Raw genomic sequence first — 27,102 nt, 5'->3', positions numbered from 1 at the left:
GCACTGTCCACATGTAAAATCAGTTTTCTCTGCAAGTAGCAAAAAGAGCTAAATAAAGTTTGTTTAAAAAAAAAAAGAGGGGGCTTTTATTTTCCTGCCAATGGCTGAGAGACTTTGTGATGCTTCACATTCCTTCCCCAAGATCTCCGCCTGCTGCAACAGGAGAAACTTTGGGAAGTTCCTCCATTCCCTCCTCCTCCTCCTCCCTGTGCTACGTGGTGCTGCTGTGCTCAGAGGGAGCCCTGTCACAGGGGGATCAGCTCCAGTCTGGAGACCATCTGCTAAGTCCAGGAGAAGACCTCATGCATCCGAGTGTCGAGGATCTCTGGAGGACCAGGAATGACTTAAGAACCTTGTGGGAACGACTGGACCCCCGGGATCGATTGTGAGTTTCATATCGTTATGATTGAGGAATCTTGAAGAACCTAGAACATTTCTCCCCGCTGGGCAGCCAAAAAGTTGACCTGTGATTTTCTCCACTTTTGAGGTTTGACTTGGCTTCATCATGATGAATGGGCATTTTGGTTTCACCATGTTCGTTGCCTTCGTGGTTTCGGTAAATGCTCAATATGAGCGTTACAGCTTCAGGAGTTACCCCCGGGATGAGCTGATGCCCTTAGAAAGTGCCTACAAGTATGGACTAGACCAGTACAGCAATGAGAACTGGCCCGAAACGGTCAACTACCTGGAGATAAGTCTCAGACTGTTCAGACTTTTGAGGGACAGCGAGGCTTTCTGTAATCTCAACTGCAGCACGGCTCAAATAGATGACGGTCCACCGGCAAAAAGTGAGATCGCCGTGAAAGAGGCGAGACACCTGGGTCGTTTCAATGGCTTCCCTGAATTGAAGGTGTTTGGGGACGTTCTCATGAGGGCCCAATGCCTCAAACGATGTAAGCAAGGTCTCCCAGCGTTTCGACAGTCGCAGCCTAGCCGGGAGACCATGGAAGAGTTCAGCACTCGGGAACCCTATAAGTTTTTACAGTACGCCTACTTCAAGACCAACAACTTGCCCAAAGCCATTGCAGCTGCCCACACCTTTCTCCTGGTGCACCCCGATGACGAGATGATGAAGAGGAATATGGCATACTACAAGAGTATGCCTGAGTCAGAGGTCCATATCCAAGACCTGGAAACCAAGACCTATGAGACATTGTTTATTAGAGCCGTGAGGGCCTACAACGGAGAAAACTGGAGGACCTCCATCTCCGATATGGAAATGGCCCTACCGGACTTCTTCAAGACGTACCAAGAATGTATCGCAGCCTGTGAAGGCTCAAGAGAGATCAAGGAATTCAAAGACTTCTATCAGTCGGTGGCTGACCACTACATCGAGGTCCTCAAATGCAAGATCAGCTGTGAAAGCAAACTTACCCCGGTCATTGGGGGCTACGTGGTGGACAAGTTTGTGGCCACCATGTACCACTATTTGCAATTTGCTTACTACAAGCTCAATGATGTTCGAAACGCAGCTCCTTGCGTGGCCAGCTACCTCCTCTTTGACCCCGATGACCAAGTGATGAAGCAAAACTTGGTCTACTACCAATACCACATGGAGAAGTGGGAACTTTCGGAAAATAACTTTAAACCAAGGCCAGAGGCCTCGCTCTACTACAACATCACGACCAAGCAGAAGGAGCTGTATGAGTTCGCCCTGCAGAACATCGTAGACGATGACGAGGGCGACGTGGTGGAGTATCTGGATGAACTTTTGGAGGGACATTTTTGAGGTCAATTTTGTTTTATTTTTGTTTTTATTGAGATGTTTTTGAATATTTGGACAGTTTTGCGGACATTTTATATAACATCCTACAGGTGTGAAAGGTGTCATCTGGTGCTTTTATGGTGTAATTTGTGAATAAAATATGATAAAACCGTAAGTCCAGACAACATTTGATTGTCCATGAGATAGTCTAGTGAAGAGGATTGGTCATGGGCCAAAAACCACCGCAGATATTGGCTGTCACGTCTCCCTGTACTGATGATCAGGCCCTTAATAATCTGCCATAAATACCTGATCGATGCAGGGCCCACCTTTAGGACCCACACCTAACTTGTGAATGAGGATCCCCTGGCCCACGTGTCACAGTAGTTGTGATTGGAGAGATGGACGCGGGTGCATGGAGAGAACTGAACGTGCGGCCACCTATACATTCATAGCAATTGCTTGATGGGGTCCTGTCCTTGAGATCGATCTTGGTCCTAAAGGTGGGGCATTTATATCATGTCCTATCAACTGAACATTTCTTTGACCTACTTGAAAGCAATTCTGTAAGAAACCCAGGTGTCAATCATCTATCCAGTCATTCTTCTTGTATTTATAGTCTTATGATAAGATCTTGGTCTGTGTATTAGCTGTAGATACAAAACAGGAGAAGACTCTTATTTTCTCTTGTTTTGTGTCTACAGCTCCTATGCAGACCAATATGAATCCAAGATAAAAAAAAGAAAATGTCTGATACTCTGTTCATTAATATATTTCCTAAAATATTCAAATTGGTAAATAGCTATTCAGGGACCAGGGAAAGCGGGGTGACAACCATTATGTCTACTATTACTGCCGTTTTCCCAGACTCTTGAAATATACAAACCCGACCTGCATGTGACAGCAGCGATCAGAACTACCTCCGATCACTGCTGTTTAATCATTCAGATGCTGCGGTCAATCACTGATACTGGTATATGGGGTGCCTATAGGTGAGCCTGCCGATGGTGCCCATGGCGGTCCTCCGGCTGAGCTGCTTCAGAACATCAGTCACACAATAAATTGCAGGTTCAAGTCCGTCATTGGACGGAAAAATAAAGTAATAGTTGAAAAAAATTATGAAAATTACAAAAATGTAAAAAATATACATCCGTAAAAGTCAGATGTATCAGAATCTAAGGTTATTTGATGCGTATGTTAAATGCAGAAGAAAAAAAAGAAAAATGCCAGAATTCTCAGTCACCGCATTCCCCTTTAACATATACAATAGAAAGTGAAGGAAATGTGATTTTTAATGTAATTTCTGTAATCCGGCATTAAAACCACAGTTTCGCTGCAGCTCTTTATAAAGTATCAATCCTGGATTTTCTTTCTAAAGCTGTGACTGCTCTCTTGTGGCCAACATGTGTACTGCTATCCTACTTTTCCTTTTCTTCCTCCTATCCTTTTTCCTAGAGCCATAACCTTTTTTTTATAATTTTTGGGTATAATCAATGGTGGTTTGGCGATAAATATTAACATTATGATATATATTATATATATATTTATATTTACATATATATTTATTTAATATATATATATATATATATATATATATATATATAACTGTAAAATTATTTTGGGCACTCATGTATGTGCCGATACCAAATATGTAATTTTATTCTATTTTTTTCACATTTTGCTATTTATATTTTGGGAGAGGGATGTAAAGTTTTATATTTGGGGGGGCTTTTTTAAAATATTTTTTATTTATTTATTTACATTTTTTGTCAGCCTCCCTCTTGAGCCTGTGACAAATAGTATTGCAGTATAATATATAATTTCTGGTCTTTAATGAAGCACAGACACAGAGGCAGTCAGTAGGACTCCCAAATATTGCGGCCCCCTATCTTCACTCCGGGATAAGACCCCACTGAACGTTAATACAAAGCACAACTCTCTTCCAAGTATTAGAAAGTCTAGGAGCCCAGCGATAAATTGTGTTCTGTCCCTTTAATTGCACGCTATACTCTGCTGTACCCTGTAGGATTATGGGTAATATACCGCTAGCGCGGATATAAAGCCGCCATATAGCGCCAGGATAATAGAATAACCACTCCATCCCGAAGTTTGGATAGGTTTTAATTCTTCTGCTGTACAGTGCACTGCCTCCCTGCACGACACAGACTTGTTTTAGCTCAGGGGAAGACATTTTGATGGGGGGAGGTTTGGAGGAACATGGGGTCGGGATTGCAATCACTTACAAGTCATCTATACTATCGGGGTACCGCACAGCCCCCCCTCCCTTGCATTTAAAGGTACACTAACCTCCGACAACTACCATTCTTAAAGGGAAGGTTTATCCCCTACTACCTCTCACTTTCCCCATCACTTCTTCACGCCTCCTCTGAATTAGCTTACTCTACACCAAATATTTTGGCGCTGTTCAGTACACCCCTTTTTTCCAAACCTCACCTTCGTTCTTGGCACAAAACACATATTAAACACACACGTGCACACTTCTTTGCACAAATCATCCCCAATGTTTTTTCCTCACCCCAGTGGCATCTGGGAAGTCGGGAAAGTCTCCCCTTTATTCACGTCTTATAGCTAATATTATTAATGTTCTTATTTCCATTGTCAGCCTGTAATAAGGAAAGGACAAAGTTCCAGAAATCGAGGCTGAAGCCCCAATATTCTGACACGCAGCTGGAAATCTTCTACAGCGGCCACTAGAGGGAGCTCTCTGCAGACAGATTTATTATGAAGTTCTATGGCATATCAGTCTGCGGTAAGTTCTTCAGCTCCCTCTGGTGGCAGCCGAAAGTAGTGCGAATTTTAATCTGTTTCTGCAGAGGATTTGGAGCTGTGTGTCAGAACACTAACTCGGATATGGATTGTGGACGGGAGAATATTAAAGGCTTTGATTTATTTTTCCTCTTCCACAAAATGTTTTTCCTTCACCCCCGTGGCCACAACGGCAAAGAATAGTTCTGGGAGGAAGGTCCTGATGTAGAGCGCCACCTTGGGGACGGGGTTCGCCATGAAAACTTCCTGTTTTCTCCGGCTGACCGTGCGCAGGACTTCCTCGGCCACCTCCACTGGGTGCACGCCGTACGAGAGCTTCCTGAAAAAGACTGTGACATGATAGGGTTAATGATGAAGCCATCATTGCCGACACCCGGGAATCGTGGTGGCAGCGCCACGGCGGCCTTACATTTCCAGATGGAGGCTTCGAAGTTCCCAGGTTCGGGCTGGACGTGGTACGACCGGATGAACGTGGGGCTGACGGTGCTGACGAAAACATCGAACTCCTCCACTTCGGCTCTCAGGCAGTCGAAGAAGCCCTGGATGGCGTGTTTCGAGGCCGCGTCTACACACAGATTGAGACGTCTCGGCGCAATACTCAATATTTAAGATGAACGAAACGTTTCGGAACGACTCAAAATGTTCACAAAAAATACAGGAAATTGACGGAAATACTCACAGGCCGCACGAAAGGGGACGCCCAGTTTTCCTTGTATGTTGTTGACTAGGACAATCTGTCCTGTCCTTCGAGAAATCATATGAGGAAGAATAGCTGTGGGGAAAAGTCACCATTAGGTTTGTCAGAGGGAAGAACATTTTTCAACACTTAGCTTACTTAAATATTCTGAGCCGACCAGTTCATGGCAATCATAGATCTGATTTACAGGGGATAACGTCATATCGGAATCACAGCTTTCTCTTTTTATGCACAACAAAATTGCGCTTGCTTTAGCAGCTGCTGACTGGCATTGAGTGTACTGACTCGGATTGCAGATATAGGGTGATATTTTGCTTGCGACGCCGTCACCTCCACTACCTCCGCCCCCGCTCGGCATCGCATTTTCAATTTTATCAGTATCTTGAATACTGGAGAAATCAATGATGAAGGAGGGAAGCCGTCCGCTCCCTCCCTCACTATCCTTCCTCCGCATCTGATGTCTCAGCGCAGAAAGCGTGATGATGTCAACATTTTGCAACCACTGTGCCGAACAGTGAAGAGCTTCAGAGCGCTCGCTGCCAACACCGAAGCAGCGGGTGATGGAGGAGAGGTAAGTAGGTTTTTATTTAATGTTGGGCCCATTAATCTGTATGGAAAACTATGTGGAGCCATTATTCTGTATGGAGCGGTATGTGGTGCCATTATTCTGTATGGAGGACTATGTGGAGCCATTATTCTGTATGGAGCAGTATGTGGTGCCATTATTCTGTATGGAGGACTATGTGGTGCCATTATTCTGTATGGAGGACTATGTGGAGCCATTATTCTGTATGGAGGACTATGTGGAGCTATTATGCTATATGGAGCAGTATGTGAGGCTATGTGAGGCCATTATACTAAATGGAGAACTGTGTGGGGCCATTATACTGTATGGAGGATTATGTTTGGCCTATTATACTGTATAGAGGACTATGTTAGGCCCATTATCTTGTATGGAGGATTATATGGGGCCCATAATACTGTTTGGAGGACTATGTGGGTCCAATATACTGTATGTAGGATTATATGGGGCCTATAATACTGTATAGAGCACTTTGTGGGGTCATTATTCTGTATAGAGGACTATGCAGAGCTATTATACTGTAGAAAGGACTATGTGGGGCCCATTATACTGTATGGAGGATTATATGGAGCCCATAATACTGTGTGGAGCGCTATGTGGTGCAATTATTCTGTATAAAGGACTATGGTAGCCATTATACTGTATATCAGGGGTGTCAAACTGCATTCCTCGAGGGCTGCAAACAGGTCGTGTTTTCAGGATTTCCTTGTACTGCACAGGTGATAATTTAATCACCTGCAGAGAATGATTCCAGCACCTTGTGCAATGCTAAGGAAATCTTGAAAACACGCATGGTTTGAGGCCCTCGAGGAATGCAGTTTGACACCCCTGCTGTATATCACATTTGGGGCATCATACTATGTTGAGGGGTTACCATACTTTGCTGGGGTGAGGTGTGGAGAGGGGGGTACAATAGGGTCAGAGACACAATCTTCTTTTCATGAGATCTTATTATTAAGATCTATTAATAAAATGTACTTTATTTTGTTATTTAGGTTTGTTTCCACATGAAAAAAAATCCATTATTATATTTGATGATCAGATAAAACTTCCTGAATTGTAGACATTTTTTGTAATAAATATGGTCGGCCATGACTTTGTCCGAGCTTTTAATTTTGACCTCTGTGTATTTGAGTTTGACATCGCTGATTTAGACAATGGGGAGGTTCCTGCAAACATCCCTTGTGCAAAATGCTCACATTGGCATTGTCATGGCATCCATGGACCTACTGAAGGCCGCCCCCGTCTGCCATGTTTGTACACCTACGGTATTCTTGGAATAATCAATAAAAATTAGAAAAATAATTCAAAATCATCACTGGAGAAGAGAGTCACTTTTTTCTATAGACATAGATAATAGATAGAGATAGATATAGACAGACACAGTGGTGTAACCAGAGTCATGGACCCGTGTAGTATTCTACATCCTATAAGGACAAATGAGTTGCTGCCCCCCTCCCCATTATGTAGTCATGTCCTCCATCCTGATATAGGTCCCTTATCCGGGGCCCCATCATGGTATATGTCCCTTATCCTGGACCCAACCGGGTCTAAATGTGCCCCATCCTGGTATATGTCCCTTATCCTGGGCCCCATCCTGGTATATAAGTCGTTTATCCTGGGCCTCATCCTGGTATATAGGTCGCCTATCCTGGGCCCCATCCTGGTATATATATATCCCTTATCCTGGACCCATCCGGGTCTAAATGTGCCCCATCCTGGTATATGTCCCTTATCCTGGGCCCCATCCTGCTACCCTGTTTCCCCGAAAGTAGGACCCCCCCGAAAGTAAGACAGGGTGGGGGTTTCGGGGGGTCCTCCAATGTAAGGCCTCCCCCGAATGTAAGGCAGGGTTGGGGGGGCCGCTATGAAATGTAAGGCCCTTACCTTTGGGCCGCCGCTGTCCCCCATTGGGTCCCCAGGCTCCAGAGGTGTCCTCAGGTGCAGCTGGGCGGGTCCAGCGCTCATGGGGTTAACGCGCCGTGTTAACCCCGCAATCCGCCCAGCTCAACAGCTCATTGGCCGCCCCTGCTCCCCACGTCACCGCCGGCCCCCAGCTCGAGTGCTGATTGGCCCAGCAGCTCGGGCTGTAATTGGCCGCCCCAGCCCCACGTCACCGCTGTTTCCCTGCTGATTGGCACAGCGTTCCCTGCAGCACAGGCCTTCCGCACCCACAGCCGCACCGCAGAGGAAAACGTCCAGCATTTAAAAACCAAGTAGGGAAACATGTACTGTATAGGGTATGGGGCTGTGTGCAGTGGGATACGGCACTGTTATGGGGTATGGGGCTGTGTGCAGTGGGATACGGCACTGTTATGGGGTATGGGGCTGTGTGCAGTGGGATACGGCACTGTTATGGTATGCAGGCAGAGGGTATACGGCAATTACCGTACAGTACCGTAGTGTGTTACTGTTACCGTACTTTGATTTGTTGTCTGCTTTCCAGTTGAACGGTGTAACGTTAAGTACTGTACTGAATTTGAAAATTGTCATTTTTTTTTCCGGCTAATGTAAGACCTCCCCCGAAAGTAAGACAGGGTGGGACTTTTTGGGGTAAAATTAATGTAAGACAGGGTCTTACTTTCGGGGAAACACGGTATATAGGTCACTTATTCTGGGCCCCATCTTGGTATATAGGTTGCTTATCCTGGGCCCCATCCTGGTATGTATATCCCTTATCCTGGACCCATCCGGGTCTAAATGTGCCCCATCCTGGTATATGTCCCTTATCCTGGGCCCCATCCTGGTATATAAGTCGCTTATCCTGGGCCCCATCCTGGTATATAGGTCGTTTATCCTGGGCCCATCCTGGCATATATATCACTTATCCTGGACCCAACCGGGTCTAAATGTGCCCCATCCTGGTATATGTCCCTTATCCTGGGCCCCATCCTGGTATATAAGTCGCTCATCCTGGGCCCCATCCTGGTATATAGGTCGTTTATCCTGGGCCCCATCCTGGTATATAGGTCGCCTATCCTGGACCCCATCCTGGCATATATATATCCCTTATCCTGGACCCATCCGGGTCTAAATGTGCCCCATCCTGCTATATGTCCCTTATCCTGGGCCCCATCCTGGTATATAGGTGACTTATTCTGGGCCCCATCCTGGTATCTAGGTCGCTTATCCTGGGCCCATCCTGGTATATAGGTCACTTATTCTGGGCCCCATCCTGGTATATAGGTTGCTTATCCTGGGCCCCATCCTGGTATGTATATCCCTTATCCTGGACCCATCCGGGTCTAAATGTGCCCCATCCTGGTATATGTCCCTTATCCTGGGCCCCATTCTGGTATATAAGTCGCTTATCCTGGGCCCCATCCTGGTATATAGGTCGTTTATCCTGGGCCCATCCTGGTATATATATCACTTATCCTGGACCCATCCGGCTCTAAATGTGCCCCATCCTGGTATATGACCCTTATCCTGGGCCCCATCCTGGTATATAAGTCGCTCATCCTGGGCCCCATCCTGGTATATAGGTCGTTTATCCTGGGCCCCATCCTGGTATATAGGTCGCCTATCCTGGGCCCCATCCTGGTATATATATATCCCTTATCCTGGACCCATCCGGGTCTAAATGTGCCCCATCCTGGTATATGTCCCTTATCCTGGGCCCCATCTTGGTATATAGGTCACTTATTCTGGACCCCATCCTGGCATATAGGTCGCTTATCCTGGGCCCCATCCTGGTATATAGGTTGCTTATCCTGGGCCCCATCCTGGTATATATATCCCTTATCCTGGACCCATCCGGGTCTAAATGTGCCCCATCCTGGTATATGTCCCTTATCCTGGGCCCCATCCAGGTATATATGTCGCTTATCCTGGGCCCCATCCTGGTATATGTCCCTTATCCTGGGCCCCATCCAGGTATATAGGTCGCTTATCCTGGGCCCCATCCAGGACCCATCCTGGTATATAAGTCTCTTATCCTGGCCCCCATCCTGGTATATAAGTCTCTTATCCTGGGCCCCATCGTGGTATATAGGTCGCTTATCCTGGGACCCATCCTGGTATATAAGTCGCTTATCCTGGGCCCCATCCTGGTATATAAGTCGCTTATCCTGGGCCCCATCCTGGTATATAAGTCTCTTATCCTGGGCCCCATCGTGGTATATAGGTCGCTTATCCTGGGACCCATCCTGGTATATAAGTCGCTTATCCTGGGCCCCATCCTGGTATATGTCGCTTATCCTGGGCCCCATCCTGGTATATGTCGCTTATCCTGGGCCCCATCCTAGTATATATGTACCTTATCCTCAACCGCAATACACTTTAGCTGAATGTGGTCAGAGGACGCACATCCTGTTGAAGTTTATGCTGGCATCGGCGGGCTCCTCATCTGCACGAGCCTGGTCGTGACCTCTACGACCTCGATTATTACACTACTGGGCAGACACATAGACTGTACGACAGACATATAATTACACAACCCACCGACATATTCTAAGATTGCACTCTGTGTGTGATGCTGAGTTATTGGGTAACAGGGAAAGGTAAAGTAGACAGCTTATATTATCAGGCTGGGAAGATCCATGGTTAATGGGCCCTCCCCAGCCTAAAAATACCAGCCCACAGCTGTAGGAGTGGTGGAGCTGATGGTCTGCTCCCCATTACATGTATTTTATATTCATGTATGTTGTCAAGGGTAACAACCACTGGGGCTGCAGTCTAGCCTAGGCAGGGTTAGCTGTAATGGCCTGCCCAGTTTGGGGAGGCAGAACTGAGAGTTAGTGCCAAGGTCAGGAAGTCCGGGTGCACTGCTAGTGGTGAAGAAGACTTCCTAATGCTAGAGAAGATAGCAAGGGGGACACTCTACCAGAGAACCAGGGCTGAAGTTGTGACCGGTACCTGAGGGAAAGACGACAACCCGTTGGGTTTTATACTAAATGCCTGTTTGTAAAGACTGCCAACTGTCCAGTAAAAGTTTGTTTTTTACAAAACCTGTGTCCCCTGTGTTGATTGCTGCCCTGGTTCCAGAAGAGAAAAACCTGGAGCCAATGGAGGCCTGCAGGCCAGAAGTAAGCGTGATGCACTCCACACACAGCAGCACACAGGGACGGGGACACGTGATGTGAGAAGAGTGCCAGAGCGAGTGGGAACAGCAGCTCGCCCATGACTACCTCGCTTGGGCCCTTTACACAGCCACCCAAGAAGTGGTGCATCACATTAGATGCTCCAATTCTGGCACTTTGCCTTCGCTCTGCTCGATTGCTCTGCTCGAGGTAATAGGGTTTGTGATTGATGTCAGCTGTGAATTGTCAAAATAAAAAGCTGACATCAAACCCTAGGATTAGTAATGGAGACGCGTCTGTCAGGCAACCCCATTACTAACCCAGGAAGTAAAAAGAAAAAACACCATTTCTGAGGCAGCTGTGGGATTCCATTTGTAGGCTGGGAAGGGGCCAATATCCAGCATGATAATGTCAGGTCACAGCTGCCTGCTTTACCTGTGCTGGTTACGAAAAACGGGGGGGACCCCACATCACTTATTTCATCTATCAAAGGAGCTCCACAGGGAGCAATATTATAATATATCGGAGGGTTTGCAACCATATGTCTGTCCACATCTATCTATTGCTTTCTATTATCTACCGTATCTCTACAGCTTTCTTTGGAGTCTAAAAACACTAGAAATAAGCAGGTGAAAAACATGAGCAAAAACGCAATGTTTTTTTCCACTGCATTTTTCCTGCTAAGAGGTGCAGAAATTTTACCATCCAAATACTGAACATGTGCACAGACCCAAATAAATCAGAACGCCTTATGGACCCCAAGACGGTACTGATAACAACTGCCAAAACAAGACTGTGTCGACCGGCGCAAAGAGGGTGGCAGCCTCAAGCTGGCAGGTTAGAGATTCACTTACTTTTGATTAAAGTGATGGGGCCAAAATAATTAGCGTCCATGATCTTCTTGTCCAGCTCCAGGGTGACGCTGTGCGCCGGTCCCTTGATCTTCATGCTGGCGTTGTTAATCAGCACATCCACGCATCCGTAGCAGTCCTGGATCTCTTTGCCCATGGCTTCGATGTCGTTGATGTCGCTAATGTCCAGAAGGACGAGTTTGGGGGTAAAAGTCTGTAGAGGGGGGAAGTGAATATGGTCAATGTGTGATGGCGTCCACCCACGGTATCGCTGCATGACGGAATAGATACCACGTACCACACTAGGGTCGGCGACGCTAATCAGGGCATCGTGCAGCGCTTCCAGCTTCTCCCAGGTTTTACCACAGAGAACCAGGCGGGCGCCAGCGGCGTGGAAAACTCTGGAACATTCTAGAAAACATGAAATGGTGATGAAATACTGCGCGTGTAGCATCCCATCACCCACCACATGAACCGCTCCTCACCTTTACCAAGTCCAGAAACAGCGTCCGTGATCACCACCACTTTATTTTTTACCGCTGATCTGGACATCAGTCGCACCACCTCCCGATAGATGTAAATGATGCCGCTTATCCCCAGTAAGAGCAACGGCAAAATGAGAAAAGTTAGGTATCCCATTGTATCTGAAAGCAAAAAAAAATTAAAAAAATTCCCCTAAAAACATGCAAAAACCCCAAAATGTTATCATATGGTGTAATGATAAATATAGCACCGTACTGCACACTAGGCCACCAGGACTCATTTCATGTGCGGTAAAATATTCAGAAACTCTTACTTTTGTTTTTTTTTTGTTTTTTTGAGGGAGGGTCAGATTTTTGGGGATTTTCTTTTTTCATCAGATTTTCATAATCGAAAACAGAATACAAAGATTGCACCCAAAAATGCAAAAACAGCAGAAATACTGCACAGTAACAGGGCCCAGTACATGCACAGGACATACACAGTCACAGAACACAGTACATGTAAAGGAGACACACAGTCACAGAACACAGTACATGGACAGGATATATACAGTCACAGAACAGAGTACATGGACAGGACATACACAGTCACAGAACAGAGTACATGCACAGGAGACACACAGTCACAGAACAGAGTACATGCACAGGATATACACAGTCACAGAACACAGTACATGTAAAGGAGACACACAGTCACAGAACACAGTACATGGACAGGATATATACAGTCACAGAACAGAGTACATGGACAGGACATACACAGTCACAGAACAGAGTACATGCACAGGAGACACACAGTCACAGAACAGAGTACATGGACAGGACATACACAGTCACAGAACACAGTACATGCACAGGACATACACAGTCACAGGACCCTGTACATGCACAGGACATACACAGTCACAGAACAGAGTACATGCACAGGACATACACAGTCACAGGACCCTGTACATGCACAGGACATACACAGTCACAGAACAGAGTACATGCACAGGACATACACAGTCACAGAACACAGTACATGGACAGGACATACACAGTCACAGAACACAGTACATGCACAGGACATACATAGTCACAGAACAGAGTACATGGACAGGACATACACAGTCACATGACCCTGTACATGCACAGGACATACACAGTCACAGAACACAGTACATGGACAGGACATACACAGTCACAGAACAGAGTACATGCACAGGACATACACAGTCACAGCACACAGTACATGGACAGGATATACACAGTCACAGAACAGAGTACATGGACAGGACATACACAGTCACAGAACAGAGTACATGCACAGGACATACACAGTCACAGAACACAGTACATGGACAGGATATACACAGTCACAGAACAGAGTACATGGACAGGATATACACAGTCACAGAACAGAGTACATGGACAGGACATACACAGTCACAGAACACAGTACATGCACAGGACATACACAGTCACAGGACCCTGTACATGCACAGGACATACACAGTCACAGAACACAGTACAAGGACAGGACATACACAGTCACAGAACACAGTACATGCACAGGACATACACAGTCACAGGACCCTGTACATGCACAGGACATACACAGTCACAGAACACAGTACATGGACAGGACATACACAGTCACAGAACAGAGTACATGCACAGGACATACACAGTCACAGAACACAGAACATGGACAGGATATACACAGTCACAGAACAGAGTACATGGACAGGACATACACAGTCACAGAACACAGTACATGCACAGGACATACACAGTCACAGAACACAGTACATGGACAGGACATACTCAGTCACAGAACAGAGTACATGGACAGTACATACTCAGTCACAGAACACAGTACATGTAAAGGAGACACACAGTCACAGAACACAGTACATGCACAGGACATACACAGTCACAGAACACAGTACATGTAAAGGAGACACACAGTCACAGAACACAATACATGCACAGGACACACAGTCACAGAACACAGTACATGGACAGGACATACACAGTCACAGAACACAGTACATGAACAGGACATACACAGTCACAGAACACAGTACATGGACAGGACATACACAGTCACAGAACACAGTACATGCACAAGACATACACAGTCACAGGACCCTGTACATGCACAGGACATACACAGTCACAGAACACAGTACATGGACAGGACATACACAGTCACAGAACAGAGTACATGCACAGGACATACACAGTCACAGAACACAGTACATGGACAGGATATACACAGTCACAGGACCCTGTACATGCACAGGAGACACACAGTCACAGAACAGAGTACATGGACAGGACATACACAGTCACAGAACAGAGTACATGCACAGGACATACACAGTCACAGAACACAGTACATGGACAGGACATACACAATCACATAACACAGTACATGTAAAGGAGACACACAGTCACAGAACACAGTACATGGACAGGATATACACAGTCACAGAACACAGTACATGTACAGGACATACACAGTCACAGAACACAGTACATGGACAGGACATACATAGTCACAGAACACAGTAACATAGTAACATAGTAACATAGTTAGTAAGGCCGAAAAAAGACATTTGTCCATCCAGTTCAGCCTATATTCCATCATAATAAATACCCAGATCTACGCCCTTCTACAGAACCTAATAATTGTATGATACAATATTGTTCTGCTCCAGGAAGACATCCAGGCCTCTCTTGAACCCCTCGACTGAGTTCGCCATCACCACCTCCTCAGGCAAGCAATTCCAGATTCTCACTGCCCTAACAGTAAAGAATCCTCTTCTATGTTGGTGGAAAAACCTTCTCTCCTCCAGACGCAAAGAATGCCCCCTTGTGCCCGTCACCTTCCTTGGTATAAACAGATCCTCAGCGAGATATTTGTATTGTCCCCTTATATACTTATACATGGTTATTAGATCGCCCCTCAGTCGTCTTTTTTCTAGACTAAATAATCCTAATTTCGCTAATCTATCTGGGTATTGTAGATCTCCCATCCCCTTTATTAATTTTGTTGCCCTCCTTTGTACTCTCTCTAGTTCCATTATATCCTTCCTGAGCACTGGTGCCCAAAACTGGACACAGTACTCCATGTGCGGTCTAACTAGGGATTTGTACAGAGGCAGTATAATGCTCTCATCATGTGTATCCAGACCTCTTTTAATGCACCCCATGATCCTGTTTGCCTTGGCAGCTGCTGCCTGGCACTGGCTGCTCCAGGTAAGTTTATCATTAACTAGGATCCCCAAGTCCTTCTCCCTGTCAGATTTACCCAGTGGTTTCCCGTTCAGTGTGTAATGGTGATATTGATTCCCTCTTCCCATGTGTATAACCTTACATTTATCATTGTTAAACCTCATCTGCCACCTTTCAGCCCAAGTTTCCAACTTATCCAGATCCATCTGTAGCAGAATACTATCTTCTCTTGTATTAACTGCTTTACATAGTTTTGTATCATCTGCAAATATCGATATTTTACTGTGTAAACCTTCTACCAGATCATTAATGAATATGTTGAAGAGAACAGGTCCCAATACTGACCCCTGCGGTACCCCACTGGTCACAGCGACCCAGTTAGAGACTATACCATTTATAACCACCCTCTGCTTTCTATCACTAAGCCAGTTACTAACCCATTTACACACATTTTCCCCCAGACCAAGCATTCTCATTTTGTGTACCAACCTCTTGTGCGGCACGGTATCAAACGCTTTGGAAAAATCGAGATATACCACGTCCAATGACTCACCGTGGTCCAGTCTATAGCTTACCTCTTCATAAAAACTGATTAGATTGGTTTGACAGGAGCGATTTCTCATAAACCCATGCTGATATGGAGTTAAACAGTTATTCTCATTGAGATAATCCAGAATAACATCCCTCAGAAACCCTTCAAATATTTTACCAACAATAGAGGTTAGACTTACTGGCCTATAATTTCCAGGTTCACTTTTAGAGCCCTTTTTGAATATTGGCACCACATTTGCTATGCGCCAGTCCTGCGGAACAGACCCTGTCGCTATAGAGTCACTAAAAATAAGAAATAATGGTTTATCTATTACATTACTTAGTTCTCTTAGTACTCGTGGGTGTATGCCATCCGGACCCGGAGATTTATTAATTTTAATCTTATTTAGCCGGTTTCGCACCTCTTCTTGGGTTAGATTGGTGACCCTTAATATAGGGTTTTCATTGTTTCTTGGGATTTCACCTAGCATTTCATTTTCCACCGTGAATACCGTGGAGAAGAAGGTGTTTAATATGTTAGCTTTTTCCTCGTCATCTACAACCATTCTTTCCTCACTATTTTTTAAGGGGCCTACATTTTCAGTTTTTATTCTTTTACTATTGATATAGTTGAAGAACAGTTTGGGATTAGTTTTACTCTCCTTAGCAATGTGCTTCTCTGTTTCCTTTTTGGCAGCTTTAATTAGTTTTTTAGATAAAGTATTTTTCTCCCTATAGTTTTTTAGAGCTTCAATGGTGCCATCCTGCTTTAGTAGTGCAAATGCTTTCTTTTTACTGTTAATTGCCTGTCTTACTTCTTTGTTTAGCCACATTGGGTTTTTCCTATTTCTAGTCCTTTTATTCCCACAAGGTATAAACCGCTTACACTGCCTATTTAGGATGTTCTTAAACATTTCCCATTTATTATCTGTATTCTCATTTCTGAGGATATTGTCCCAGTCTACCAGATTAAGGGCATCTCTAAGCTGTTCAAACTTTGCCTTCCTAAAGTTCAATGTTTTTGTGACTCCCTGACAAGTCCCCCTAGTGAAAGACAGGTGAAACTGCACAATATTGTGGTCGCTATTTCCTAAATGCCCAACCACCTGCAGATTTGTTATTCTGTCAGGTCTATTAGATAGTATTAGGTCTAAAAGTGCTGCTCCTCTGGTTGGATTCTGCACCAATTGTGAAAGATAATTTTTCTTGGTTATTAGCAGAAACCTGTTGCCTTTATGGGTTTCACAGGTTTCTGTTTCCCAGTTAATATCCGGGTAGTTAAAGTCCCCTATAACCAGGACCTCATTATGGGTTGCAGCTTCATCTATCTGCTTTAGAAGTAGACTTTCCATGCTTTCTGTTATATTTGGGGGTTTGTAACAGACCCCAATGAGAATTTTGTTACCATTTTTCCCTCCATGAATTTCAACCCATATGGACTCGACATCCTCATTCCCTTCGCTAATATCCTCCCTTAAAGTGGACTTTAGACAAGACTTTACATAGAGACAAACCCCTCCTCCTCTCCGATTTTTACGATCCTTTCTAAACAGACTGTAACCCTGTAAGTTAACTGCCCAGTCATAGCTTTCATCTAACCATGTCTCGGTTATTCCCACTATGTCAAAGTTACCTGTAGATATTTCTGCTTCTAGTTCTTCCATCTTGTTTGTCAGGCTTCTGGCGTTTGCGAGCATGCAGTTTAGAGGATTTTGTTTTGTTCCAATCTCCTCACTGTGGATTGTTTTAGAAATGTTCTTACCTCCCTTCTGAGTATGTTTTCCTGGGTCGTCTTTGTTCGAGTCTAATGTTTTTCTTCCCGTGCATGTCCTGTGCAGTACATGCACAGGACATACACAGTCACAGAACACAGTACATGCACAGGATATACACAGTCACAGAACACAGTACATGCACAGGACATACACAGTCACAGAACACAGTACATGGACAGGAGACACACAGTCACAGGACCCAGTACATGCAAAGGACATACACAGTCACAGAACACAGTACATGGACAGGACATACACAGTCACAGAACACAGGACATACACAGTCACAGAACACAGTACATGCACAGGACATACACAGTCACAGAACACAGTACATGGACAGGAGACACACAGTCACAGGACCCAGTACATGCAAAGGACATACACAGTCACAGAACAAAGTACATGGACAGGACATACACAGTCACAGAACACAGTACATGCACAGGATATACACAGTCACAGAACACAGTACATGCACAGGACATACACAGTCACAGAACACAGTACATGGACAGGAGACACACAGTCACAGGACCCAGTACATGCAAAGGACATACACAGTCACAGAACACAGTACATGCACAGGACATACACAGTCACAGGACCCTGTACATGCACAGGAGACACACAGTCACAGAACAGAGTACATGGACAGGACATACACAGTCACAGAACACAGTACATGCACAGGACATACACAGTCACAGAACACAGTACATGCACGGGACATACACAGTCACAGAACACAGTACATGCACAGGATATACACAGTCACAGAACACAGTACATGCACAGGACATACACAGTCACAGAACACAGTACATGGACAGGAGACACACAGTCACAGGACCCAGTACATGCAAAGGACATACACAGTCACAGAACACAGTACATGGACAGGACATACACAGTCACAGAACACAGTACATGGACAGGACATACATAGTCACAGAACACAGTACATGCACAGGACATACACAGTCACAGAACACAGTACATGCACAGGATATACACAGTCACAGAACACAGTACATGCACAGGACATACACAGTCACAGAACACAGTACATAGACAGGAGACACACAGTCACAGGACCCAGTACATGCAAAGGACATACACAGTCACAGAACACAGTACATGGACAGGACATACACAGTCACAGAACACAGGACATACACAGTCACAGAACACAGTACATGCACAGGACATACACAGTCACAGAACACAGTACATGGACAGGAGACACACAGTCACAGGACCCAGTACATGCAAAGGACATACACAGTCACAGAACACAGTACATGCACAGGAAATACACAGTCACAGGACCCTGTACATGCACAGGAGACACACAGTCACAGAACAGAGTACATGGACAGGACATACACAGTCACAGAACACAGTACATGCACAGGACATACACAGTCACAGAACACAGTACATGGACAGGACATACATAGTCACAGAACAGAGTACATGGACAGGACATACACAGTCACAGAACACAGTACATGTAAAGGAGACACACAGTCACAGAACACAGTACATGGACAGGACATGCACAGTCACAGAACAGAGTACATGCACAGGACATACACAGTCACAGAACACAGTACATGGACAGGATATACATAGTCACAGAACAGAGTACATGGACAGGACATACACAGTCACAGAACACAGTACATGCACAGGACATACACAGACACAGAACACAGTACATGGACAGGACATACACAGTCACAGAACAGAGTACATGGACAGGACATACACAGTCACAGAACACAGTACATGTAGAGGAGACACACAGTCACAGAACACAGTACATGGACAGGACATACACAGTCACAGAACACAGTACATGAACAGGACATACACAGTCACAGAACACAGTACATGCACAGGACATACACAGTCACAGAACACAGTACATGCACAGGACATACACAGTCACAGGACCCTGTACATGCACAGGAGACACACAGTCACAGAACAGAGTACATGGACAGGACATACACAGTCACAGAACACAGTACATGCATGTCACGATATGGTATGAAATATCATATAAGTTTAGTTGCTCGTCAGTTCATGAGGTGGGCTAAACCCCCCCTTCACTAGCTGACTCTACTTGTTTCTCTCTGGGCTAAGGACTGTATGCTAGAAGGGGGTTTTATTGCTCTGGGGTCGTAAATTCCAGGCTCAGAGGAAAGTCCCTCACCCCTCCCACATTCTCTAGTTCAAACTGGAAAAGTGGCTCCAAGATTCAGGAAAGATTCTTTGTTTATTTTTTGTTAGATATTAGGCAAACGATTTAAGCTAGGAACATGAAAATATATATTCGTAGTCTCACTCGGTGTATCTACACATCCCATGAATCTCGGGCTTCTAACTCCGTCTGGTAAAGAAGTAGGGTTTTCTCTGTAAATATTTATCCCAGATAGGACATATTTGATCTCATTAGAATGCTCATGTTTATCCGAGATGAATTATGAGTATGTTAGGACTCTGACATGTTTTGTAGTGAAGTTATAGAAATCAGAGGAAATAGTTTAAAGTTTAGGCCGAATGTAGAGAGAGGAGGGTCTGGATAAGCCAGCCTTTCTGTGATGTCACAGCCTGGAAAGTATAACTGGCTGCACACATCCCCAGCTGGGGGTCTGCTAGATTTCTTCCTGACTTCTTGTCCTCTCCTGAAGCCAGCAGCATCCCATGGACTGGGATATATGGAAACTGCCCTAGCCTGATTGCCTGCAATGCTTTTAACATGTGAGTGTTATCTTTTCTCTTTTATTCCCTTTATGTTATAATTACCCATGTACATATTTGCAATTGTCTCATTTGTAACTTCTTTATAAAATATTTTTGATAAAGCACTGCCTAATTAATTTCAATGGAATATACTATTATATATTAGTTCGTTCATCCATGCTCTAAACTTACCCTGTCTTCTGAAGGGAAATACGCTACTGTTACTGTTGTGTTGGGTTAGCTTCGGACCCGTTTAATCGAAGCTGGTGGCAGCGAAAGTGCGCTGACTGTTGGATTATGCTGAAGCAACTGCGGGTTTGATAATTATTGTTCCTGCCTGAGTGGGAGTAGTTATCGCGTCGCTGCAGCGTGCCCAATAGCCAGTACATAGCAGGCAGCCTTTCTGGCGACTAATTACCCAGGGTGCAGTACCTAATCTGACCTGAGAGTAAGGGGGCGCCAGAGAGCTGCAAGTGTTAAGTGGAACTGTAAGCGGGATATACATAAATCCCTGCAGTTTGTGGTATATAGAAAGCAGTGGGATACCTAGAATAAGCCCCTGCTGTAAACTAAGAGGTCAATAGCCTTGTGTGTGGTTTTTTCATCACATTGTTAGCAGTGGAGGGATAACTAAGATAAGCCCCCTGCACATGTGATAGCCGTCTGTTGGCCTAAAGTCACCCCAACCCGTGACGTAGGGGTGACTGTCACGGTGTGAATCCTGACCCATTGGTGACAGCGGTCAGGGGAATCGTGACAATTGGTGGCAAGGCGGTGGGATATCTTAGAGCATTAGTGATTTGGTTTGAGTAATCATTCCTCTCACTAAAAACTTGCAGAAAGTTCTTGCGAGGACTCTGCGCAAATAAGTTTGGAGAACGAACTCAGTGCTTTTTAGTTGTGAGACAATTGTGTACTGGTAATTATCCCCTCCCTTTCTCTTCGTTTTTCTATCCTATCTTTTATTTGGCAACCATGGTTGTGCTGGGAGAAACCTTCTATGAGCAGCAGACCAGAGACACCCTTGTCGCCTTATGCAAGTCACAGCACATTGACTTTGCAAGCAAAAACAAAGCCCAACTGGTCGCAGATCTGGTGCAATGGGAAGCCGCTCGAGACCAATCTCAGAGCTCAGAGGCCGCAGAAGCCAGCACCAGCGAACATGAGGCTGCAGCAGAGGTCCAACCACTGAATACGGGCCCTACTGGCAACCAGGGGGGCGCAGACCTCCTCCTGCAGCTGGCTCTGCAACAATGCTCCGCAGATGACCTAGAGAGACGTCTGCAGCTGATCCAGCAATACCAGGAGCAAGCCGAGAGAGAGGCCCGAGCTGAGAGAGAGGCCCAGGCCCAGCGAGCCGAGAGAGAGGCCCAGCGAGCCGAGCGAGAGGCCCAGGCCCAGCGAGCCGAGCGAGAGGCCCAAGAGGAGCGGGAGTACCAGCTGCAGATGGCCCGACTGCAAATGCAGGGGTTGTCCCAGTCCAGCCGTGAGCCCAGCAGCGCTCAGATGCCTAAACCCTGGCCCGATCACTTCCCTGTTATGGAGAAGGACGGAGACTTGGACACTTTTCTGCGGGCCTTTGAGAAAGCCTGCAGACAGTACCGGCTGCCTACAGATGAATGGGCCCGATACCTGACACCAGGGCTGAGAGGTAAAGCTCTGGAGGCGTTTGCTGCCCTCCCTCAAGAACAAGATGGAGACTATGAGGCCATCAAGCAGGCCCTGATAGCAAAGTACCAGCTTACTCCCGAGGTCTACCGTAGAAAGTTCCGGACCCTCCAACGTGGCCCACACGACAGTTACAGTGATGTGGTGCATGGACTGGGGACCCACTTTGACCAGTGGACCCAAGGACTGTCAGTGACCACCTTTGCACAGCTGCGAGACCTGATGATCAAAGACCAGTTCTTTCATCTTTGCCCAGCTGAGGTGCGACAGTTCGTGATGGACAGAGAACCCAAAGACGTGACGAAAGCAGCGCAGATTGCCGATGCCTATGAGGCCAACCGTAGATCGGAAGCGCGGAAGCCAGTCACCACCAGCTGGAGAGGGGGTAAGCCTGCAACCAACGCCAGTACCCCTGCCAGCCAACACACCAGAGGTCCTGGCCCCGTGGCCAACAGCACCAGACGTACCACCGAACCTCGCACGTGTTACACCTGCAATCAGACTGGTCATATCAGTCTCTCCTGCCCAACCAAGCAGAAGAACACTCCAGCCAAGGCCCCAGGGCCTAATGCAGCAGTTCTTTTGGTGGGTGGTGTGGTTGGGAGGGTGTGTGACAACGTACAGCCCGTCACTGTGGGAGGCCATGTTGCTACAGGCCTCAAGGACACCGGGGCTGAACGAACCCTCATCCGACCCGAACTGGCGGCCCCTGAAGATATCATTCCGGGGAACACCCTAACTGTCACTGGGATTGGGGGCATCAGCTGTCCCTTACCGATGGCCCGGGTTTTTATTGATTGGGGTGCCGGGAGCGGGGTGAGGGAAGTGGGGCTGTCTGATAATTTGCCCACTGATGTTTTGTTGGGGACTGATTTGGGGAGGATGTTTGCATACTACGTCACTGATACCCCTCCCCAATCTACTAATAAGGGTAACGTTAACCCTGATGATGATGATGATGATGATGCAAAATCGCATGTGTTACCTGACCATGCTTTATCTTGTAATGATGCATCTATTAACCAGTTTTTTCCTAGGATTGATGGTGAAAATGTTGTACCTGTGCCAGCTGAACCTGATAATGATTTTTCTGTGAAGGTTAATGTGTCCATAGGTACAGGCGTGCCCAGCCACGTCGCTCTGCGGAGTGAGATGGCTGAGGAACCCCTAACAGGGGCAAGTGTCGGTGCTACTGGAAATGGGGAGATGCATGGGAACCGTGAGGAAGGTGACGCCATGAAAGTGACCAGTGCCACCGAGGAAGGTAACTGGCCCATAAGTAGCACTGCCCCTGGAGTGTTGGGGGTGGATGGGGAGGTAGAGCCCATAGCAGCGCCGGCTGATGGGTCTATAGAAACCCCCGGGGAGACAGCCTACGTAGCTGCTGTCACCCGCAGTCAGAGTGCCCGGAACGCAGATAACTGTCGGCCTTCCGGACCATCCTCAGTCATTACTGTGACTGAACCAGAGGTGGACCCAGAGCAGGTCCAAGAGGGTTCCCGTGGGGAAGGGACCCTGACATCGCTTCTGGCTTCCCCTAGCCAGGAGTTTCAGGCCGCTCTGCACACAGATGCGAGCCTAGAGAGTTTGAGACAACTTGCCGGGACGCACTTCTCCGAGACTGATAAGGAGAAGGTGTTCTGGGAACAAGGTAGGTTGTACCGGGAGACAGTACCCGGAGAATCACAAAAGGAGTGGTTGAGGGAAAGACAGCTGGTCGTCCCACAGCAATTCCGGGGTGAGTTGTTGCGGATTGCCCATGAGATCCCGCTAGCTGGACACTTGGGGATCAGCAAAACTAAGGCCCGGCTGTCTCAACACTTCTATTGGTCTAAGATGGGGACAGATGTGTCAAACTACTGCCGCTCCTGTGTCACCTGTCAAAGGGTGGGGAAAGCGGGGCCTGCTATTAAGGCTCCCCTGATCCCTTTGCCAGTGATAGAGGAGCCTTTCCAGAGGATCGCGGTGGACATTGTGGGCCCGCTGGCCGTCCCCAGCAGCTCTGGAAAGCAATACATCCTTACTGTGGTAGACTATGCTACCCGGTACCCAGAGGCAGTAGCTCTGTCGTCAACTAGGGCAGATAAGGTGGCGGATGCCCTGTTGGCCATCTTTTCACGTGTAGGATTTCCCAGGGAAATGCTTACTGATCAAGGGACCCAATTTATGTCTCGCCTAATGGAGGCTCTCTGTAAGAGAATGCAGGTGAAGCACCTGGTATCGAGTGCGTATCACCCACAGACCAATGGCTTGTGTGAACGCTTCAATGGTACCCTCAAACAGATGCTACGCATGCTGGTTGAGACTCAAGGGCGCGACTGGGAGCGGTACCTCCCACACCTGCTGTTCGCTTACCGAGAGGTTCCGCAGGCCTCGACGGGGTTCTCACCCTTCGAGCTCCTGTACGGCAGGCGAGTCCGGGGACCCCTTGGGTTGGTAAGAGAATCCTGGGAAGAGGAGCCGAACCCTTCTGAAGTGTCCATAGTGGAGTATGTCATGCGCTTCCGTGACAAGATGCAGACCTTGACGCAGTTGGTGAATGACAACATGACGCAGGCTCAGGCTGACCAGAAGCACTGGTACGACCAGAACGCCCGGGAGCGGACCTACCACGTGGGTCAAAAGGTGTGGGTGCTGGTCCCCGTACCAACGGATAAGCTTCAGGCAGCCTGGGAGGGCCCGTACGTCGTCCACCAACAGCTCAACCCGGTCACTTACGTGGTCACGCTTGACCACGCTCGGGGTAGGTGAAAGGCCTTTCACGTCAACATGATGAAGGCTCATCACGAACGTGAACCTTTCGTCCTACCGGTCTGCAGCTTGCCCGAAGATGGTGAGGAAGACACCCTCCTGGACTTGCTGGCCCAAGCCAAGGCCAATGGGTCCATCGAGGATGTGGAGGTAAGCGCCTCGTTAACTGAACCCCAGCGGGTGCAGTTGCAAACCACACTGGAACCTTTCCGGGTCGTGTTCTCCAACCGACCTGGGAGGACTGAGTTAGCAGTCCACGAGGTGGACACCGGGAATCACGCCCCACTACGGCGAACACCCTATCGAATCTCTGACCAGGTGCAGCAGATTATGCGCCAAGAGATTGATGAGATGTTACAGCTGGGGGTGATTCGACGGTCAAAGAGTGCGTGGGCCTCACCTGTAGTTCTCGTGCCAAAGAAGGACCGGACCACCCGGTTCTGCGTGGACTACAGGGGACTCAACGCCATCACAGCCTCTGACGCGCACCCCATGCCGCGCATCGAGGAGCTGCTTGAGAAGTTAGCTGGCGCAAAATACCTGACAATAATGGATTTGAGTAGAGGATACTGGCAGATTCCCCTGAGCTCCGAGGCGCAGGAGAAGTCTGCCTTTATCACGCCCTTCAGACTGTATGAGTCCACGGTCATGCCCTTCGGCATGAAGAATGCCCCTGCCACTTTCCAGCGGATGGTCAACCTCCTGCTTCAGGGACTGGAGACGTACGCCGTGGCGTACTTGGATGACATTGCCATCTTCAGTCCCTCCTGGAAGGAACACCTGCAGCATCTCGAGGAGGTGCTCAGGCGAATTCACCAAGCAGGACTGACTATCAAGCCGGGAAAGTGTCAGATGGGCATGAGGAGGGTTCACTACCTGGGGCACCGGGTATGCGGGAACACCCTGAAGCCAGAGCCTGACAAAGTGGGAGTGATCGTGAACTGGCCCACTCCCGTGACCAAGAAACAGGTGATGTCCTTCTTGGGCACTGCAGGGTACTATAGGCGCTTCGTAAAGCACTATAGTAGCCTGGCAAAACCTTTGACAGACCTCACCAGGAAGAAGCTACCTCACATTGTCAACTGGACAGATGGCTGTGAGGGGGCCTTCCAGGCATTGAAAACTGCACTGTGCAACGCCCCTGTGTTGAAAGCAGTCGACAGCAGTCGACCGTTCTTGGTGCAGACCGACGCCAGCGAGTTTGGCCTTGGTGCTGTACTCAGCCAGGTTGACTCGGAGGACCAAGAGCACCCCGTGTTATACCTGAGCCGGAAACTTTTGCCGAGGGAAGTGGCCTACTCCACCATCGAGAAGGAGTGCCTGGCCATAGTCTGGGCCCTGCAGCGCTTGCAGCCCTACTTGTACGGTCACACCTTCACTGTGGTGACCGACCACAACCCTCTGCGCTGGCTAAATGCTATGTGTGGAACCAACGGCAGGTTGCTACGCTGGAGCCTTGCCCTTCAGCAGTTTGACTTCACCATTGAACATAAAACGGGCAAAGAGCATGGGAATGCAGATGGACTCTCCCGCCAGGGTGAACCTACTGAGGTGCCCATGGAGGCATACCGTGGGGTACTGCCTCCCTAGCGCAACCAAAAGGGGGAGGTGTCACGATATGGTATGAAATATCATATAAGTTTAGTTGCTCGTCAGCTCATGAGGTGGGCTAAACCCCCCCTTCACTAGCTGACTCTACTTGTTTCTCTCTGGGCTACGGACTGTATGCTAGAAGGGGGTTTTATTGCTCTGGGGTCGTAAATTCCAGGCTCAGAGGAAAGTCCCTCACCCCTCCCACATTCTCTAGTTCAAACTGGAAAAGTGGCTCCAAGATTCAGGAAAGATTCTTTGTTTAGTTTTTGTTAGATATTAGGCAAACGATTTAAGCTAGGAACATGAAAATATATATTCGTAGTCTCACTCGGTGTATCTACACATCCCATGAATCTCGGGCTTCTAACTCCGTCTGGTAAAGAAGTAGGGTTTTCTCTGTAAATATGTATCCCAGATAGGACATATTTCATTAGAATGCTCATGTTAATCCGAGATGAATTATGAGTATGTTAGGACTCTGACATGTTTTGTAGTGAAGTTATAGAAATCAGAGGAAATAGTTTAAAGTTTAGGCCGAATGTAGAGAGAGGAGGGTCTGGATAAGCCAGCCTTTCTGTGATGTCACAGCCTGGAAAGTATAACTGGCTGCACACATCCCCAGCTGGGGGTCTGCTAGATTTCTTCCTGACTTCTTGTCCTCTCCTGAAGCCAGCAGCAT

At 47.1% G+C, this 27,102-nt stretch overlaps 2 protein-coding genes across 3 annotated transcripts in view; one reads left to right on the top strand and one right to left on the bottom strand.

The window, feature by feature from the left end:
• The first annotated feature begins 158 nt into the window (after positions 1–158).
• Positions 159–1,880, top strand: CRTAP (cartilage associated protein). Its single transcript, XM_069749126.1, has one exon. It carries the CDS (start codon positions 506–508, stop codon positions 1,727–1,729), a length of 1,224 nt encoding a protein of 407 aa, XP_069605227.1. The 5' UTR covers positions 159–505; the 3' UTR covers positions 1,730–1,880.
• A 1,925-nt stretch (positions 1,881–3,805) lies between these two features.
• DHRS7C (dehydrogenase/reductase 7C) overlaps positions 3,806–27,102 on the bottom strand; it is a 48,926-nt gene continuing 25,629 nt past the window's right edge. For both annotated transcript variants that reach the window (XM_069749128.1, XM_069749127.1), the window contains exons 2-7: positions 12,130–12,288; positions 11,943–12,055; positions 11,648–11,858; positions 5,172–5,264; positions 4,902–5,057; positions 3,806–4,821 (exon numbers count right to left, since the gene is read on the bottom strand). In XM_069749128.1, coding sequence (XP_069605229.1) covers positions 4,613–4,821; positions 4,902–5,057; positions 5,172–5,264; positions 11,648–11,858; positions 11,943–12,055; positions 12,130–12,283 — 936 coding nt within the window. In that variant the 5' untranslated portion in view covers positions 12,284–12,288 and the 3' untranslated portion in view covers positions 3,806–4,612. The remainder of the gene's footprint in view (positions 4,822–4,901; positions 5,058–5,171; positions 5,265–11,647; positions 11,859–11,942; positions 12,056–12,129; positions 12,289–27,102) is intronic.

Source organism: Ranitomeya imitator, chromosome 2, assembly GCF_032444005.1.
Source record: "Ranitomeya imitator isolate aRanImi1 chromosome 2, aRanImi1.pri, whole genome shotgun sequence".
In the NCBI taxonomy this organism is placed as follows: Eukaryota; Metazoa; Chordata; class Amphibia; order Anura; family Dendrobatidae; genus Ranitomeya; species Ranitomeya imitator.
The sequence above is the reverse complement of the archived record's forward strand: the minus strand, read 5'-3'. Positions and strand labels throughout refer to the sequence as shown.